This window comes from Mustelus asterias, chromosome 6, assembly GCF_964213995.1.
Source record: "Mustelus asterias chromosome 6, sMusAst1.hap1.1, whole genome shotgun sequence".
Taxonomy (NCBI): domain Eukaryota; kingdom Metazoa; phylum Chordata; class Chondrichthyes; order Carcharhiniformes; family Triakidae; genus Mustelus; species Mustelus asterias.
The window spans coordinates 138550514-138570883 of NC_135806.1; the positions used below are offsets into that span (position 1 = coordinate 138550514).

General features: G+C 43.7%; 1 protein-coding gene across 2 annotated transcripts in view; it reads left to right on the top strand.

Moving 5' to 3' along the window:
• The window catches only part of zfyve28 (zinc finger, FYVE domain containing 28), a 191415-nt gene that overhangs the window by 156905 nt on the left and 14140 nt on the right, over positions 1-20370 (top strand). The window contains exons 10-13 of one of the 2 annotated variants that reach the window (XM_078215171.1): positions 1925-2088; positions 11232-11348; positions 14320-14424; positions 20211-20314. In XM_078215171.1, coding sequence (XP_078071297.1) covers positions 1925-2088; positions 11232-11348; positions 14320-14424; positions 20211-20314 — 490 coding nt within the window. The remainder of the gene's footprint in view (positions 1-1924; positions 2089-11231; positions 11349-14319; positions 14425-20210; positions 20315-20370) is intronic. The other variant, XM_078215172.1, reaches the window with a different exon arrangement.

Consider the following 20370-nt stretch of genomic DNA (forward strand, 5'->3'; position numbering starts at 1 on the left):
TTGCAACCATGTCTCTGTGATGCTTATCGTATTATACTCATTTATTACTTCTTGTGCTATTAATCCTTCCTCCATTTTTTTATGCAGAAAAAGAGCCTCTACCTTTTTACCATTTTTCCGTAATCTGACCTTATTTGCTGGTGCACCTTTATGTCTATATGCACTGAGCCTTCCTCACACACTATCATTACCCTGTATAATTGCCTTGTCATTTCTCTCTAACTTACATAATCATCCCAAACTGAACATCCTCCAGCCCCATTTTCCCCAGTACTGATGCCAGTGCCCCATGAATTGACACCCATTTTTCCCACAACAGTCTTTGAGCCACACATTCAACTCTCTGATCTTATTTACCCTATGCCAATTTGCTTGTTGCGTTGGTAGTAATCCAGATATTATTACCACGTGTAGCCTTGCTTTTAATTTTAGTATTTAGCTGCTCATTTTCAGCAGAACCTCTATCTTAGTCATAGAGGTTTACAGCATGGAAACAGGCCCTTTGGCCCAACTTGTCCATGCTGCCCTTTTTTTTAAAACCGCTAAGCTACTTCCAATTGCCTGCATTTGGCTCATATCCCTCTATACCCATCGTACCCATGTAACTGTCTAAATGCTTTTTAAACCTATCTATGCTGTTGGTACCTATGTAGCCATGACAACTGGATCCTTTCTTCCCCACTAAGTTCCTCTCCAGCCCTAAGGAGATGTTCTTAACCCTAACACCAGGCAGGCAATGGAGAACATTATCTATTTTCTAAACTATACAGACCCAAACTGCAACTTCATTCCTTTCACTCCCCCATTTGAATGGCGCCCAGCGCCGCCGTGCCAGTTTGCTCATTCTCCCTGACACTCCTGCACTTGTCCACACAAGATGCAAGGACGTCAAACCTTCTGGACGTTTACGAGGGCTGAGGTGCCTCCATTGCTACCTTCTGGCTGCCCGTGCCTGCTCCTTTTACACTCGCACCCCCTCTGTCCCTGACCATAGACCCTGTGAATAACCTAGCCCAGGGGAGTGTGACTGTCTCCTGAAACAAAGTGTCCAGATAACTTTCCCCCTTGGAAACACCACAGTGTCCGAAGGTCGGACTCTAGTTCGTTGACTGAGAGCCGGAGCTCCTCGAGCTGCAGGCACTTGCTGCAGACATTTAATCGAGGTTCCGTTTGCTTCTCCTGGTAAATGATAAATGTAACTGATGTTAACAGTTAGTCTTTTCACTTGATTTCACCTCCTGCCCACCCTTGCCCCCAGGGAAGGGCAACAACAATTTGCATTCAACTATATGAATTAAGTAATAAAACACCCCAGCGAGTAAGAGTGTTGACAGACAAATTTTGATATCAAGCCACGTAAGGAGATAGTAAGACAGATAATCAAAAGTTTCGTTAAAGAGGTACTTCTAAGGTGTGTCTAAGGAGTAGACAGAAGTAGTAGGGGAGAGTAGAAGGAAAAGGCCATATTGCATTGTACTGTTCTTGGAGGGTTGTAAAAGATTCCAGAGATGACGAGGGGAGCGACGGTGGAAGATTTTGAAAACAAGGTTGTGAATTTTAAAAACGTGATATTATGGGATTGGGAGTCATTGTTGGTCAGTGAGCAAAAGGGTAATGTGTGCATAGGACTTGGTGAATGAAACCAGCTATTACATTTGATTTGGATATTCTTTTAAAATAAGTGTGCCTTCTCTGAAATGTTATAATTAAGAGTCCTTTCTTCAAGTTGATTAGCTATGCTGCCTTTTATCGAGGGTTATAATTTTGTCGCACCACCTCTGGTGTTTGAAACACGTTTGGAAATTGATCAATTAGGCGGCATATCCAGCATTTTGCTTTGTTGCAAACTGATAATTTTCCTCATAGTTTTTCAAACCTGGTCTTCACAGCACAGCCAGCGTTAACAAATGCTGTGTTTTTACAGCCCCGTTGGCAGTCTGACTTCAAGTTCCTACACCTCCGAGGATGTAGATCAAGAGGAGATCCAACTCGCACTTTTGGCTGCCAAAGTTGCCACGAGAGAAAAGATCCGAGCCCGTTTCCATAGCAGCAATGATCTTATTCACAGACTTTTCGTGTGCATTGCAGGTATCTGCACTCTTTTATTTTAAACTAAGAGATTTGCCTGCTTTGCCTCCTTGTGTGCCATAATCTCTTGTAGTTCTAATAGTGTTTGTCGTCACGTTTCTAATATGTTTTAATATGTGGGTAGACTAAGAAACAAGTGGATTGTAAAATATTCAGCAATGTCGTCATTGGCTCTCCATCAATTTGAGGATGACGTCAATTCAGGTTTGCGAGTTTCTGCCATGATCCTCGTGACTGAACAGGCCAATTCTCAACCCACAGATCTTTGGGCACATGGGCAGAGTTACCACGGGGGTAGTGGGATCCAGAGTGCAGGATTTGCTTCCCTTTCTTTCCTTCTCTGCCACACTCTGCCTTATAGTGAAATTTGGACTCAAAAACATGATGCAGCTTGATGGACAAGTTGTTGCCATTGCTGAGATGAAAGGCTTATGAAGCCTGGGATGAAGGATATATTTTATGAAGTAAGGTTGGACAAGTTTGAACCTATATCAATTGGAGTTTAGAAGAATGAGGTGTGACCATATTGAAACATAGGATCCTGAGGAGTCTTGACAGGGTGGATACCAGGATGTGTGGGAGACTCGAACTCTGAGATGCAGTTTAAAAATAAGAGGTTTCTCTTTTGATATGGATCTATAGAATCCCTCTATAGCAGAAGGAGGCCATTCGGCCCGTCTAGTCTGCATCGACTCGGAGAGAGCAACTTACCCAGCCACCCGCTGGAACACCATGCATTTACCGTGGTTATCCACCTAACCTGCACATCTTTGGGGAGGAAGTGGCAATTTAGCTTGGCCAATCCACCTAACCCGCACAACATTGGACTGTGGGAGGAAACTGGAGCACCCGGGGGAAACCCACGCAGACGTGCAAACTCCACACAGTTGCCCAAGGCTGGAATCAAACCCGGGTCCTTGGTGCTGTGAGGCAACAGTGCTAACCACTATCACCGATGATGAGAAATGGTTTTTCTCTGAGGGGAGATTTGATAGAGGTGTATAAGATTTTGATGGGTATAGATAGAGTGAATGCAAGCAGGCTTTTTCCGCTGAGGCTAGGGGAGAAAAAAACCAGAGGGCATGGGTTAAGGGTGAAAGGAGAAAAGTTTAAAGGGAATATTAGGGGGGGCTTCTTCACGCAGAGAGTGGTGGGAGTGTGGAATGAGCTGCCGGATAAAGTGGTAAATGCGGGGTCACTTTTAACATTTAAGAAAAACTTGGACGGATTCATGGATGAGAGGGGTGTGGAGGGATATGGTCCAAGTGCAGGTCAGTGGGACTAGGCATAAAATGGTTCGGCACAGACAAGAAGGGCCAAAAGGCCTGTTTCTGAGCTGTAGTTTTCTATGGTTCTATGGTTCTAACACTAGTCTTTGGAATTCTCATCTCTAGAAAGCAGTGAAAATTGGGTCATTCAGTTTATTCAAAGCTGAGTTCGATTTTTAATACATGGGGCTTATGGGGCACAGACAGGAAAGTGGAGTCTACAACTCGACCAACCATGATCATGTTGAATGGAAGAGCAGACTCAAAGGCTGAATGGCCTACTGCTCCTAAATTCTGTGTTCCTATGAATGATTGGTAGCAAGCTTCTCCCAGTCCCAAAACCTCCTCTCTCTCTCACCCTGGTACGCTGGCCATTTGAGAGTTGAGAAAACAACATTGGTGGAGAAGATGCTTTCCACCCATCGATACAGTACCCTGTCCATTTTGCAGGAGTTTTGCCTGAATCCTTGTGGAGTTGGCTTCAAGAATGACACTGGCATTCATTCGGTCCTCCTGTTGAATCCAGATGATTCAGTGGACGCATTGCTGATGGAGTTCCTCGAGCACTCTTGTGTGTCGCTGATGCGCAGATTAGGTCTCACTGCAGTACTGGAGTGTGCTGAAGACAATTGCTCTGTACGCCAGGACTTCTGGTGTTTTATGTCTCAAACAGTCACTGCTGTAGTTTTTAGGGGTTTGTCCAAACACAGCTATGTTCATTTACTAAGAATGAGAAACGAGGAGATCACACCATGCATGGTAACCATTGACCAAGGTGCAGTAATCATTGAAACAGTCACACTTGTGTAGAATCTGGTATCAAATAATGGAATGGTAGTTGATCAGACAGAGGCTTCTACTTCTTAATCAGGTAACCTGCTAACTACTTCATGATGGCAAACTACCATTCCATTACCTGTTTGAAATCTGTTGAATTTAATTTGTCGTTCCACTATCTTTCCTTTCCATACCAGTTAAACTTCTGTTTCAAACTACTTTTGCCCTATCAGTTAGGTGTAATAAGTTAATAAAAATATCCAGCCAACATGACGCATTTAGCAGGGCTATAATGGTAACTCAAGAGGAAATGTATTTTATTGATCTTCCTATAGCTGGCAAGGCCTGCTTTCATTCACGCTGTCCTGCTTTCATACTTGTGGTTCTGCGATGCTTCAGAACTGCTGCTTAGAGCAGTAGTGGGAAAAGAATCCCCTGTAAATGTTCATGTATGTATTTGTCAATCAACATTTTATAAGATAAAGTTAAATAAGAAATAGAAGCTGTAGTGGATCATTCAGCCCTTCAAGCCTGCGTCACCATTCAATGGGATATGGTTGATTTTCTTCTTCAATACCATTTTTCTGCCCTATCCACACACCCCTTGATTCCCTTTGTAATCCAAAAAACTGTCAATCTTTGTCTTGAATATACTCATTAAGCACCCACAGCACTCTGAGGTAGAGAATTCCAAAGTTCCACAATCTTTTTGAATGAAGAAATGTCTTTTTGTCTCAGTCCTGACTGGCTGACTTATTCTGAAGTTGTGGTCCTAGTTCTATGTTCCCCACCCCAGGAAAAAGATATTCCCAATATCTATCCTGTCAAAAAAACAATCTATATTTCAATCAAATCATCTAATTCTTCAAAATCCTATGAAATATAAGCCTGGTTTACCTGGTCTCAAACTGTTGACATTGCTTCCTCTTCTGCCCAATCCTCAAATGTATGATGTATGTCAAATGTATTATGTTATATTGTGGGGGTCAGTTTAGCTAAGTTAAAGTTTATTTATTAGTCACAAGTAAGGCTTACATTAACACTGCAATGAAGTTACAGCGAAATTCCCCCAGACGCCACACTACGGCACCTGTTCGGGTCAATGCACTTAACCAGTACGTGTCTCAGACTGTGGGAGGAAATTGGAGCACCCGGAGGAAACCCACGCAGACACGGGGAGAATGTGCAAACTCCACACGGACAGTGACCCAAGCAGGAATCAAACCCAGGTCCCTGGCGCTATGAGGCATCAGTGCTAACCATTGTGCCACCATGCTGTCCCAGCTGGCTAGACAGCTGCTTAGTGTTGCAGAGCAACGCCAACAGCGCAGGTTCAATCCCTGTACCGGTTGAGATTATTCAGCCTTCTCGACCTTGCCCCTCGCCTGAGGTGTGGCGATCCTCAGGTTAAATCACCACTAATTATAGCCTATAGTCATCTGGGACCATGGTGACTTTACCTTTTTAATTATATTGTGTATCTTGTTAAGATACACAGACAACTGGAACACTGGGAGTGGGGGAGGAGAAGAGGTATGAGAGCAAACAAAGTCAATAAACTCTCTCAGTAAAGTTAAACTCTCTGTCTTGATTTTAACTTCACCAATCAGTTTGGATTCTACTAATATTGGTAGCAAATAATGGTTGGTCTAAAGGTGAAGATATTTTCAGACATAAGGGTTGTAATTGTAGTTACTTTGGTGAAGAATGGCTAAAACCAAGCATGAAGTATCAGGGTATGATTTTCCACCATTGTTCTAATGAAGCTGAACCTTATGATCAATGGAAGAATGAAGTGGATTTATGGACATGAGTTACATCCTTACTGAAAAAGATTAAAGTATGGCTTTGGCACTTTCACTTCCCACACAAAGCAGGATCAGGTGCAGAGTCCTTTTGGAGCTAGATGGTCATTGTCTGGACACTGAGGAAGATTTGGATAATCTCTTAAAATTGATGGATAAAATTTATAAGAATGTTTGATTAAATGCATATGCGACTTGCTAAATTTAGAGGGGTGAATGATTATTCCATAGAAGAATATATCGTGGAATTTAACAAGTTATTTGGAAGGTGCAGAAATTCTATTTGGAGATCCCTAATTCAGAGGAACATAGGAATCAGTGCTTGCTTTCAAATTGTCAAATTCTCCTCAAGTGTCAAACATGGATATGCTGCTGGTCTTGATTAGAATTCGATTCTCAGAAAGAATTTCAAACAGATAAAGATTTGAAAACATTTTTGGGGAAAATATTCATTTCCAGCCACTCGTTTCTTGGTGCCAATGGAACATTCAACAGTATAACAAAAGGTGAAGGATTCAATGCTGGCAGGATTTTGAGATGGTTTAGATATGGGGTGAATCGATGCAAAATAACTGAGGATAGAGATTCTTTTGGGAGCTCCAACAGATAATGATGCGTCCCATTAAACAGCAGGGGTATTATATTTCCGTCGGAAATGCTGAAAGATTTATGGCAATTTAACACTTTGCTCTTTGGAAACTCAAACAAAAGGAAAACTTCCCTAATATTTGATTTGATTTATTATTGTCACATGTATTAACATACGGGTGAAAAGTATTGTTTCTTGCGCGCTATACAGACAAAACATACGTTCATAGAGAAGGAAAGGAGAGAGTGCAGAATGTAGTGTTACAGTCATAGCTAGGGAGTAGAGAAAGATCAATTTAATGCAAGGTAAGTCCATTCAAAAGTCTGACAGCAGCAGGGAAGAAGCTGTTCTTGAGTCGGTTGGTACATGACCTCAGACTTTTATATCTTTTTCCCGAAGGAAGAAGATGGGAGAGAGAATGTCCGGGGTGCGTGGGGTCCTTAATTATGCTGGCTGCTTTGCCAAGGCAGCGGGAAGTGTAGACAGAGTCAATGGATGGGAGGCTGGTTTGTAGTGTCTTCGCAACAGGTTGATGTCCCAAAGCACTTTATAACCAATCGAATACCCAGGAAAATTGGGTAACTATAGCAGAATAAACCCCAGGAATAACCGAGGAATGGCAAAAAGTGTTCCAGATGTGACTCAACATCGTTATGTGATGAAATGTCTGGAACAGAATAACAGGGCTTTTGAAATGCCCAGGAAGGTTTGGAACAGGAAGGTGATGACACTGATCAGTCAGAAGGAATTTACTGCTCACCAAAACTTTAGCCTGGTAATGGGTGATCTGGTGGCAGACCCATTCAATCGCACTGTGTTAGACAGTGGGTGTACATCCACTGTTTGTGGAGTGGGATGGTTAAAGTGTTACCTGGATTCTCTTGAGTTGGTCAGCTAAGGCTTTGTGAAGCCTCTCATCAATTTCTTTCACAAACCCTATTACTAAAGGAACTTTCCAATGTTTTGTTCGTTACTGCAATCTTTATATTTTCACACACTCTTTTTAATTATTTGTTGGCAAGTTTCTCCCCCATTATCAGGTTCAGGAGTGATAATGCATTAAAGTCATTAAAGGAAGTGGTGATTCAGTGTAATATAGCCGGGGTAAAACATTATCAGCGCCAGATGTAGCATACAGTGAAACACCCTTGCTACTGAGTAAGCCTTCTACGAAAAAGGCTCAAATAAAATTAGATCTGGAACACAGCGGGGAACATGTTTTGAGGAAGTTAGTAAGTTTACACAATTGGGATGGCACGGTGGCACTGTGGTTAGCACTGCTGCCTCAGCACTAGGAACCTGGATTCGATTCAGACCTTGGGTGACTGTGTGGGGATTGCAAGTTCTCCCCTTGTCTCTGTGGGTTTCCTCCCACAGTCCAAAGATGTGCGGGTTAGATGGATTAACCATGGTAAATACGTGGGGTTATGGGGAATGAGGGGGTGGGTATGGGCTTGGATAAGATGTTCTTTCAGAGAGTCAGTGCAGACTCAATGGGCTGAATGGCCTCCTTTTGCACTGTAGGGTTTCTATGGAACATTATTGTATCCCCTTAATAAGCCTTAACATTTTCAATCACCATGTTAAAAAAGTGTTGTGGAGAAGATGATGGAAAATAGATAGAGACTGGGCAGGGAACACTGGCTAAATTCCTAACTGATAATGGGGGAGAAATTTGCCAACAAATAATTAAAAAGAGTGTGTGAAAATATAAAGATTGCAGTAACGAACACAACATTGGAAAGTTCCTTTAGTAATGGGGTTTGTGAAAGAAATTGATGAGAGGCTTCACAAAGCCTCAGCTGACCAACTGAGCTGTAAACCGACCTCTATGGTCGCCCTGCTATGGTCAGTACAAGTGAAGAATTCAATTCAAATGGTTGGGGGCTACAGTGCCTATCAAATAGTTTATGGGAGAAATCCAAAAGTAACTGTTGGATATGCACAGAAGGATACTTCCTGATGGCATGTATAAGGCTAAAGCTAGACTAAGAACTCGGGGCTTGGAAGAGAAGTTTGGTGATCAGGGTATCAGTGAAAAGTGAGCTTGGAGGTTTTCTGAGCTCTTTTAGCAATATATTCCTGGGAATGTCAATTGATTGACAAAAAAGGCGCATTTTTGCAGGGTGAGAAATTTCAGAGGGAGCTGTTTTTGAAACCACTTAAAGCGATGTAGAAGGGAAAGTATGGAAATATTGTTTATTGATGCATAAAAAGTGTGGTATTTCTCAGTTAGTCCATCCTGTTGAAAACGGGTTGTATTCAGCTAAAGACAGACCCAGCAATGTTCTGTTCATATCGCAAGGAGAAACTAGCAGGCATCTTTATGATGCACGTTGATACTTTTCACAAAATCCGTTCGGCCCATTGAATCTGCACCAACTCTCCTACAGAGCATCTTACCCAGGTCTTATCCCCATATCCCTATGTATTTACCCCACTAATCCCCTAACCCACACATCTTGGGACACTAAGGGGCAATTTAGCATCGTCAATCCACCGAACCTGCACATCTTTGGATTGTGATATTGGAATTTAGTCCTTTGGCTGGATGCTGCAGTTCTCTTGAGGCACATGCAGACAAGCTTGGAGTCAGAACAGCTTCCCAAAACACCAGGGAGACTTGAGCCAAGCCAACCACCAACAGCAGATTTTCTACTCCAGGAAGTCCAAGAACCTTGTTTCCAGCTAACAGCAGAATTTCCAAAACCAGGGAGAGAGAGAGAGAGAGAAACACTGCTTTCCAGCTTGGTGTCCACCTCCTTCTAAACTAAAACTGAAAATGAATCCTTCGATTTTTTTTTTTCCTGAGGAGGAACCACCTGACTTTGACTTGTCGATTAATCTTCACCCTCACAATGCAAGATCATAACAGATCACGGCGTAAAAATAAACAAAACCCCATTTAAGCCATTGAAGTAGCAATGAAAGGACTGCTAGCAGACGGCACAGCAACAATTAGGATAAAAAACGGAAAAGATCTACTTACAGCTGCAGAGGACATGATTTTAAAAAAGCTACAAAGCTAGAGAAAAAAGATCTTTAAGATAAAATGGGTCGACATTCGTCATCAATTGTCAGAAAGGAATGCTTGCTTGAGAACATTGTTGGAGGTTCTAAAATAGGGACCTCTCGTATCATGGGTAATAAAAATTGTGGAAAATCTGCTTTTTATTTGATTTATCCTGAAATCATTTGTGTTGTACAGTTTAATGTTTAAAAGATAGGGAAATCTGTTAATAGTTTGTTTAGGTACATAGGTGTAGGGCACTGTTTAATTAAGTACTTCGATCTCACATATAAATCTTAAACAGCCCCTATGGATCAAGAATACCTTGCTTCCAGACTAAAAATGAGTGGGATTTCAAACCCACGACTTCTACCACCTAGAAGGACAAGGGCAGCAGATACCTGGGAACACCACCACCTGCAGGTTCCCCTCCAAGCCACACACCATTCTGACTTGGATATATATCACCGTTCCTCACAGTCGCCTGGGTAAAATGCTGAGTCAGTGCAGACTCGATGGGCCGAGTGGCCTCCTTCTGCAGTGTAGGGATTCTATGAACACCACCGTCTCGAGGGCAATTAGGGATGAGCAGCAAATTCTGGCCTAGCCGGCAGCACTCATATCCTATAAAGAATAAAAGCAAACCCTGGTTTGGATGCATTAAGGGTATTGAATGGTCCAGGTATGATACCCGCCTGATCGGGGGGAAAATAGTCACATTTTGACAAATGCATTTATTGAAAAACCAACTCTCTGATTGTAGGATTTGATGATGCACACACTACCTCAGCCCTGTAGCAATTTTATAAGTATGTGATACTTCAAGTTCTGATTAATACTTTATCCTTTCCCAAAGAAACATAATAGTTTTTATTTTTCTTGTGCCAATGTGTCTTAGTCATTATTTTCTATATTAATGGTGGAATATAAATGCAAGATATTTAGCTTTGGATTAATGATTTTAAATTCCACTGCTTCATTATTTCTCGACACTGTATTGGCGAGTTTGTGGATCATAAACAATATTGTAAATTGGATCTCAACAACACCACCCCCCTCTCTTTTCAAGAAAAGGCCTTCAAAATTGAAGGGCTGTCATGATGGATTAAATGACCTGGATCTTCAAGTCCCAGTAGTTGAGACGTTTGCTGCTTTTGAGGGCTGCAACCGCTCTTCTGGGGAGCCCACTTACGCTCAAATCCAGAGAAGCTGCTGTATGCTTGAATGGGCTCCAGAGAAGCGCTTGCTGATGGCTCCACCAGGATCTGTCAATCAGAAACTTGGACTGATTGCCCAGAACTCGCATCGCCTTTTATGTTGCTTCTGATGAGGGGTGCACATAGCAGGCACCGAGCAGAGGCAGCTGCGGGGTGGGGTGCAGGGAGAGAAAGAAGTCGGTGCTCAGGGAGGCTGATGGGGTGCTGGGAGTGCTGCACCACTGACTGCAAGATTCAGGCCATTGCATTAATGGAATCATTGACAAATATCACAAGTCGGAACATCCAAATTGGGAGATAACCGACACTTTCGGGATACGGTGAGGAAATGAGGTGAGACCTGTTTTTCCCCATATTTGCTCACCAGTGTCTGACTGCGGGTGGTGCATTGAGATCCAATGGCTCCTTATTTTATAACCAGCCTCTGAGCAGGACATTACATGTGCTGTCATTAAAAAATCTCTCTCAACGTTTCAGGTGTTGCTGATCAGCTGCAAACTAACTATGCAAGTGACTTGCGAAGCATCCTTAAAACCCTGTTTGAGGTCATGGCAACAAAGTTAGAATATGAGGGGAGCAGGACGGAGAAGATAGGTAATGAGCCAATTTTAATCCTGGAGTTATGAAACGTTAACTTGCCTGTTCTCTGCACGGATGTTTACTAAGCTGCAAAATGTTCTAGAGTTTAGATATATTTACCTGTATAGTATAGAACCCATTTCTAAAATTCACTTTGTGATCCAGCAGTGGCTATTGAAATTGAAAACACTGTTATCGCTAAATATCTCAATTTTCAGATTATAAACCATCTACATCAGCAGTAAAAGTAATTTAAGGTTCAATTAAATATCTTTCAAATCTGTGTGAAGATTTCTGTTGGAGGTGTAAGTGATTGGAATAAGAGCGATTGGAATAAAGACAACCCATGGCTTCTATATCAATTGGCTTATATTACTACTTCTATGACTTCTTTATCAATTCAGTCTTGAACAATCCCATTTGTGCAGCTCAACTGCCTTAATTAACGTAGCCATTGCAAGAGGGCACATTTTACGAGTGGAATTTCCACAGAGAGAAAGCATATCACTGTTTTCTGTACCTCTGTGTTATGGCGTAAGGAGCCTCCCTCGTCCAGTAGTCCAATGATGCTGAGGAAATCTTGGGCAGCAAGATAATGAACTGCAAGATAATAAGTAGTGGGGAACGCACTCTTTACCGCTGATCTCCAACTCGGCAACTGATGGAGGAAGTAGGTACCTGGATGATTAATCGTGTTGGTTCTCTGTTCCCAATAATGAGGAGGAGAAAAGGAAAGGCTTGCATTCATGTAATGTCTTGTCATGTCCCAAAGTGCTTTACAGCCAAAAAAGTACTTTCTAAATAACTGAAAGTGTTGGAAACTCAGCAGACCTCTGCCTGCATCTGTGGAGAGTTAACATTCCCATTCTAGTCTGACTTCCCTTCAGAACTCCTACCAAAGTACATTTTGTGTAGTCATTGCTGTAATGTAAGAAATGTATTTGATTTGATTTCTTATTGTCACATGTATTAGCATACAGTGAAAAGTATTGTTTCTTGCGCGCTATACGGACCAAGCATACCATTCATAGAGAAGGAAATGAGAGAGTGCAGAATGTAGTGTTATAGTCAAAGCTAGGGTGTAGAAAAAGATCAACTTAATGTGAGGTAGGTCCATTCAAAAGTCTGATGGTACCAGGGAAGAAGCTGTTCTTGAGTCGGTTAGTACACGTCCTCAGACTTTTGTATCTTTTTCCCAACGGATACATGGGGTCCTTACATATGCTGGCTGGCTGCTTTTCCGAGGCAGCAGGAAGTGTAGACAGTGTCAACGGGTGGGAGGCTGGTTTGAGTGATGGACTGGGCTTCGTTCACGACCCTTTGTGGTTTCTTGCGAACTTGGACAGAGCAGGAGCCATACCAGCTGTGATATAACCAGAAAGGATGCTTTCTATGGTGCTTCTGTAAAAGTTGGTAAGAGTCATAGTGGACATGCCAAATTTCCTTAGTCTTCTGAGAAACTAGAAGCGTTGGTGGGCTTTCTTAACTATAGTGTCGGCGTGGGGGGACCAAGACAGGTTGTTGGTGAAACTTGAAGCTCTCGACCATTTCTACCTCGTCCCCATGATGGAAACAGGGGCATGTTCTCCTTTACGCTTTCTGAAGTCAATGGCTATATCCTTCGTTTTGTTGACATTGAGGGAGAAATTATTGTTGCCGCACCAGTTCACCAGATTCTCTATCTCATTCCTGTACTCTGTCTCGTCATTGTTTGAGATCCAACCCACTACTAGAATGGGAATGTTAACTCTCCACAGATGCAGGCAGAGGTCTGCTGAGTTTCAGCAAACTTGAAAATCGAATTGGAGGGGAATTTGGCCACACGGTCATTGGTGTATAAGGAGTACAGTAAAGGGCTGAGGACACAGCCTTGTGGGGCACTGGTATTGAGGATGATCATGGAGGAGGTGTTATTGCCTATCTATACAGACTGCGGTCTGTGGGTTAAGAAGTTCAGGATCCAGTTGCAGAGGGAGGAGCCAAGCCCCAAGCCACGGAGTTTGGAGATGAGCTTCGTAGGAATAATGGTGTTGAAGGCTGAGCTATAGTTGATAAATAGGAAATGTGGAAGCCAATTTGAACCCACAAACAGAAATGTGATATTGAACGGGTAATCTCCTTCTGTGATGTTGGTTGAACGATAAAAATTGGCCAGGACACAAGGGGGGACTCCCCAGCTCTTCAAAATAGTATCATAAGATCATCTTCATCCACCCAAGAGAGCAGACTAGGCCACGGTTTGATTTCTCATCAGAAAGATGGCACTTCTGATGGTGCAGCACTCCCTGAGCGGTGCACTGGTGTCTCAGTTTGTATCTCTGTGCTCGAGTCCTGTAATGGAACCTGAACCCAGAACCTTCTGACTCAGAGTTCAACTGAGCCACATCAAACACTGCTTGCAGTGTGTGAAACTTACAGGTCAAACAATGGAGAAATCTGAATCTCTGAGTAATAGAGAGAGGCTGAATAGATTGGGACATTTTTCTCTGGAGCGTAGGAGGCTTAGGGGTGATCTTATAGAAGTCTATGAAATAATGAGGGGCACAGATACAGTAGATAGTCAACATCTTTTCCCAAAAGTAGGGGAGCCTAAAACTAGAGGGCATAGGTTTAAGATGAGAGATACAAAAGGGTCCAGAGGGGCTATTTTTTCACACACGGTGGTGAGTGTCTGGAACAAGCTGCCAGAGGTAGTAGTAAAGACAATTTTGTCTTTCAAAAAGCATTTAGACAGCTACATGGGTAAGATTGGTATATAGAGAGTTATGGGCCAAACGCAGGCAATTAGGACTAGATTAATAGTAAAAACTGGGCTGCATGGACAAGTTGGGCTGAAAGGCCTGTTTCCATGCTATAAACCTCTATGATTCTATGATTTAGTAAAGACCTGATCTGTCATTGAGAATGTGACTTCAAAAGCCATTAATTGAGCTTCCAAGTCTAATTATGTGGGTTTGTTCCACTGCCATTGTCTTGTTTGTTTCAGGTGACCAGACATTGAGAAGTCCTGCACTCGAAGACTGTGCTTTATGTCGAGAAAGTGTTTCTTCCTCTGAACTTGCTGACAAGGCAAGAGATGAGGACCTTGAAGGTGAAGTTTTAAGCATTTCCTAATACAACAGTTTGGGAGTGGATAAGCCTCCAAAAATCCCATTTTGTGTGAATTGATATATTTTATAGAAATATACATAATTTTAATCTCCCATATCTTTCTGTAGTATGGAGAGCAATTGTTGATTTTTCCAGTTTGTCCCAGAGCACAGTTTCTGACCTCGCAACCGCTCCAGCAATGAATGCCAGTTCCCACCTGCTGCTTTGACCTTCATCCATGCCGCCTTTACTTTGCAGACTCGATTAATTCCAATGTTCTCCGGGCTGTCCTCCCACCTTCCGTCCCCTGTGAATTTGAGCTTATCCAAAATCAACTACTGATACCCTAAGATGCGCCAAATCCCACTCACCCCTCACACCCTATGCTTGCTGACCTGCATTGATTGGTTCCTGGTCCAACAATGGCCTTTATCTTAAAATTCTCCCCTTGTATCCAAAGTGATCTTCCTTCCTGTACCCTGTTCTAGTGTACAATGCTCTCAGTACTTTTTGCTGTGTCAACTCTTGTGCACCCCCGATTTCCTTCACTCCACTGTTGTACGACGTACATTCAGCTGCCCTAACCCCAAACGTCTCTCCGACATAACAGCCAGAACTCGTCAACCTCGCCCGCGGCTGGGATTCTCCGGTCCTGCTGCAGTGAATGGAGTTTTGGCTGAGTGCTGGTGGGGCGAATGAGATCGGAGAATTCTAACCCAGGTATCCCCTTAAAGTCTAGAACAAGCTTTTGGTTCCTTGTCTTGATGCCTCCTTGTGACTCAGTGTCTAGTCTTATCTGATAATACTCCAATAGAGTGCATTCTGGCATTTTACTGGATTGAAAGTGTTAAGTAGATGCAAGTTGCTCAGTCTCCTCTGTTTCACTTGGTAGGGCACCATTAAATCCCCTGGGCTATGGGAAATGCAAAACTTCTGTTTGTAACATTGGCTGAATTTTACATTGTGAAAGCAGGACTGCTTAGCCCCATGGAATTTAATACATGGTGTGATGCCATTGGGTCACAAACCCAACTACTTTATGCCAGTCTGCTACAATAATATGATGGTTTTGTGAGCTCTGAAATTAGCAGCCCACCCATCACCTTGGTAATTAAGGGGCTTTTAAGCTAGTTAGTCCAATTAACTGCAATAATGCGTTCTGAAGCAATAAAAGGGAAAGTGACGGTAAAGTCGCCATGGCCCAGATGACCATAGGCTGCTTTCCCCTTTGAGAGGGAGAGCTGACTGGTGGTGATTTAACCTGAGGACCACCACACCTCAGGCGAGGGGCAAGGTTGAGGTTATTCATGAATAACCTCAGCCAGTACGGGATTGACTTCACCATTCATGAGCCCCTCTTCCATCACTCTGTGATGTGCTTTCCCCGAGACAGCCTCCAGTAGTGTGGGAGGCTCCCTGATGCCTTAGGGATTACATCACAGTGATGCTGAACTTCATCTCGGGGTCATTTCAGGTCACCTGTGGAGACCAGAGTGGGATCACTCAGCCTGCTGGGCTTCACTGCACAAAGATTTGGCTAGTTGCCATCTTTCATTGTGCCCATCGGTTAATTTATCTCATTACAGACAACAATAGTCAAATGGATAAAGCCAAAGGCTTGCAGCCATGGATGAATTCCCAGGTTACAAGGGGCCATTGATTGAACCTATGTAGCAATCAAGGCACCAGCAGTTTCTAAACCACTCAGACTATTCCATCGATGTACAGATGGTGTGTGATCAACAACCACAAATCGTGCAGGTTTGTGCCAGGAACCCGGGAAGCAGCCATGACTTGTATGTCTTCGGGCACTGCCGGGTGGCGCGTCTTCGGGCACTGCCGGGTGGCAAGGATTTTCATGAAACCAAAAGAGAAAATGCTGGAAAATCTCAGCAGGTCTGGCTATTGTAAGCATCTGTAAGGAGAGAAAAGAGCTGGCGTTTCGAGTCCAGATGATCCTTTGAAGGATTTTTATGGCCTCTGATACGTTGGATGAATGGCTGATTAGTGCTCGAGGTTATCCCCTCAAGTGGCTCGTGACTCCTGTTTGAAGTGTGAGCACAGAGCCTGAGCGCCAAGACGGCCGTGCAATGACCAGGCACCTCGAGGAGAACCCCTTTCAGAGGATAAGTCGAGGGAGGCAAAACCAGTCCTTTGAGGACTCTGAGGAGGAGGAAACTAAGACAGAAAGGAGGACGTACAAGCCATTCTCGGGGAGGAAGTTGACAATGGGACACACAGCTATGGGCAATGACAATCAGCCAAACAGTATCAAAATTCAGGATGCAGATAATCGCATAATCAAATGAGACTGTCTGTTGATCCCTTCTCCACACACGGAAGCACATTGCACAGACAAATGCAGCCAGGTAAAATGTGAAAAATACCATTCATTTGTACACTCAAAGGCAGAAGAATGTGTTAGTCTGTCAAATAATACAGACAGCCATTGCATTCACATTTTCTTGATACTTTTCCTTGTGCAATGGTGTGCTGCTACCCCCTCGCTGCCAGCTGTGGTGGAAACAGGCTGCTAACTCCTACTGCCAAGGTGCAGAAAATTCAGCCCATAGGGTATTAACTTGTTGCCTCAATAGCATGTTCAATTGGGATGTTACAGTCAGGAGAGGGTTAATTAGAGCAACGCTAATTTTTTCCTCTCGCCACCTGTCTGTAAATAGAAAGTTGTTTTGATTTGATTCCCATTTTGTAAGCGGTGAAGCATTTCCTAACCCCTCAGTTCTATGTTCTATTAATAACCCCACAGCAAACTTGAGATATGTGCACACACTCAAAAACACAGGAAGGAGGGTCGCAGCCTCACCTCCCACACTCAGACCTTAATGAGAGAGATAGAGAAAAGAAGGATTTACATTAGAGAGACAAAGAAAAAAAATATTGGTTCTCATGAGTTCTAGAATCAAAGTCCAATGAGGTTCTCCCCCAGAGAGCATTGGGCTGAAAACCGATGTTGGAAAATTCACTTTTCCAATGGTGTTCGTTTCACACGGTGAGAGAGGCGCGCAGAGATGGATCAGTCTTGCGGGCAGTGGTAGAGAGGTTCCAGCAGAAGCAGTGGAGATCAGGGCAGATTTTCAGCTTGGGCCAGATCTCCTTTTCTGTGAGACAGCCAGTGAGATGGTAAATAGCAGGCTGAGCTTAGCAGATTGGCATGGTAATGTTCCTGGCTCCACAAGTCAGAGGCCCATCTCACATGAATCCTACTACTCCACACTGTCTTTGATAAGGGGTGTGCGTCCCTTATCTGCGCCCCTGAGATTGTTGGATGTCTCAACCATTAAGAATTGAAGGAAGGTTGTGGGGCCTTTGTCTTGGCGGATATGCAGACGTCTGTTGGCCAGTCTGGGTTATGAAATGTAGATGGCCTTTGTATAGTTTTCTTTGAATTTGGCCTGTGCAGTCCACAGGGTGTCATTAGTGGCTCCTCAGAGTAACGAGGTGCAAGTTTCCCTGATGCTGCCAGGCAGTTTCTTTTGTTCAGGGATCACAGACAGACGTAGATTCAATCATCTTAAAGGTCGTTGTCCAGTTTTAATTTTTTCAAAATAGCATTGAGCATATCTCTGTTTTTGAAAAAACATACAGGGTGAGGTCTTAGTCCCCTTATAGTAACTAAGCTCCCACAAGAGGGTATCTTCAATTTCCACCTGAAACTAAATCAGGCTGTGGGGTAGCAGGAACTTCTTGAGTTTAATTCAGCAATTGAAGTTCAGAACCATGTCAGAGTGAATGGCAGACTTGGAAATCAGAAAGCTGGTCCATTCAAGTCTACAGCAGTGGCACAGTGGTTAGCACTGCTGCCTCACAGTTCCAGGAACCTGTCTTCAATTCCGGCCTTGGGTGTCTGTCTGTGTGGAGTTGGTACATTCTCTCCTTGTCTGTGCGAGTTTCCCCTGGGTGCTCTGGTTTCCTTCCACAGATGTGCAGTGTAGAGGGATTGGCCATGATAAATTGACCCTAGTGTCAGGGGGAATTCGCAGGGTAAATATGTGGGGTTGCAGGAATAGGGCCTGGGTGGGATTGTGGTCGGTGCAGACTCGATGGGCCATCATTCTATGATTCTAAATTGCTCCTTAGTGTCCCAAGGTGTATAAATTAGGGGGATTAGTGGGTAAAAAAGTGGGGTTACGGGGATAGGGCATGGGAGAGGGCCTGGGTGAGATGCTCTGTTGGAGGGTCGGTACAGACTTAATGGGCCAAGTGGCCTCCTTCTCCACTGTAGGGATTCTGTGCTGTTGATTATTGGCCAGCACGGAGGTGGTGGTGCAGTGGTATTGTCTCTGGACTAGTAATCCAGAGGCCCAGGGTGATGGTCTGGGGGCCTGGGTTCATATCCTACCATGGCAGGTGGGGGAATTTAAATTCAATAAAATGTCTGGAATTAAAAGTCATATGGCCATGAAACCATTGTCGATTGTCATAAAACCCAACTGGTTCACTAATGTCCTTTTAGGGAAGGAAATGTGCTGGCCTAAATGTGACTCTAGACCCAGAACAACGTGGCTGATTCTTAAATGCCTCTGAAAGGGCCTGGCAAACCACACAGTTGTACTCAACCACTACCAAGAAAACAAAAAGGATTGAAACGGAATGGACCACCTGCATTTGAATATAGGAGTACTGAGGAAGGACATTCTTGCTATTAAGGGAGTCCAGCAAAGGTTCACCAAACTAATTCCTGGAATGACAGGACTGATATATGAAGAGAGACTGGATCCACTGGGCTTGTACTCACTGGAATCTAGAAGAATGAGAGGGAATCTCCTAGAACCATATAAAATCCTGATGGGACTGGACAGTCTAGGTGCGGGAAGAATGTTGGGGAAGTGCAGAACTAGGGGTCACAGTCTAACAATAAGGGGTAAGCCATTCAGGACTGAGATGAGGAAGAACTACACTCAGAGTTGTGAGCCTGTGGAATTCTCTACCATAGAAAGCTTGTGGCGTCAGTTTGTTAGATATGTTCAAGAGGGAGCTGGATGTGGCCCTTGCGGCTAAAGGGATCAAGAGGTATGGAGAGAAAGGAGGAGTGGGATACTGAAAGTGCATAATCAGCCATGATCATATTGAATGTTGGTGCAGGCTTGAAGGGCTGAATGGCCTACTCCTGCATCTATTTTCTATGTTTCTATGGCCTAGGCATGAGGAACAACAACGGGAAACCCAGCCCTGTCGACCCTGCAAAGTACTCCTTAGTAACATCTGGGGGGTTCGGGGCAAAATTGGGAGAGCTGTTTCACAGACTAGTCAAGCAACAGCCTGACATAGTCATACTCACAGAATCATTCCTGGGTGTGTCCTGTCCCACTGGCAGGACAGACTCAGCAGAGGTGGCGACACAATGATATACAGTCAGGAGGAGGTTGTCCTGGGTGCCCTCAACATCGACTCTGGACCCCATGAAGTCCGACTGCACCAGCTCAAGCATGGGGAAGGAAACCTCCCGCAGATGATCACATCCTCTTTCTTCCCCCACCGCCCCAGTACTCTCTGGCTGTGGCCCAACCAGAGTTTTCTAAAGGTTCCTCATATGCTGTCCTCCTTCATGTACTGTTAAACTGAGATATTCCGAAAGAGTTTGTATTGAGTGATGTCCCACATAATGAATTCTAAAATTAGATTAAGACATTGTTAGGTGTATTTGTGATCATTAGTGTTTATTTTAACCGGTAAGTAGTATTGTGAAGGGGGAGAAATGATTGACTCTGTTACATGATTAAGTGAAAGATTATCCGTTGCTGATGGACTCCTTCCTGTTTGTGGCAGATCCTCCGGAATGGGTACCAGATGAAGCTTGCAGTTACTGTACCGCATGCAAGGCACCATTCACTGTGATTCGAAGAAAGCATCATTGCAGAAGCTGTGGAAAGGTAATTGATGAAGCACTGAGCTTAACAAAAATGGAATGGATTTTCAGCCCCCAAAT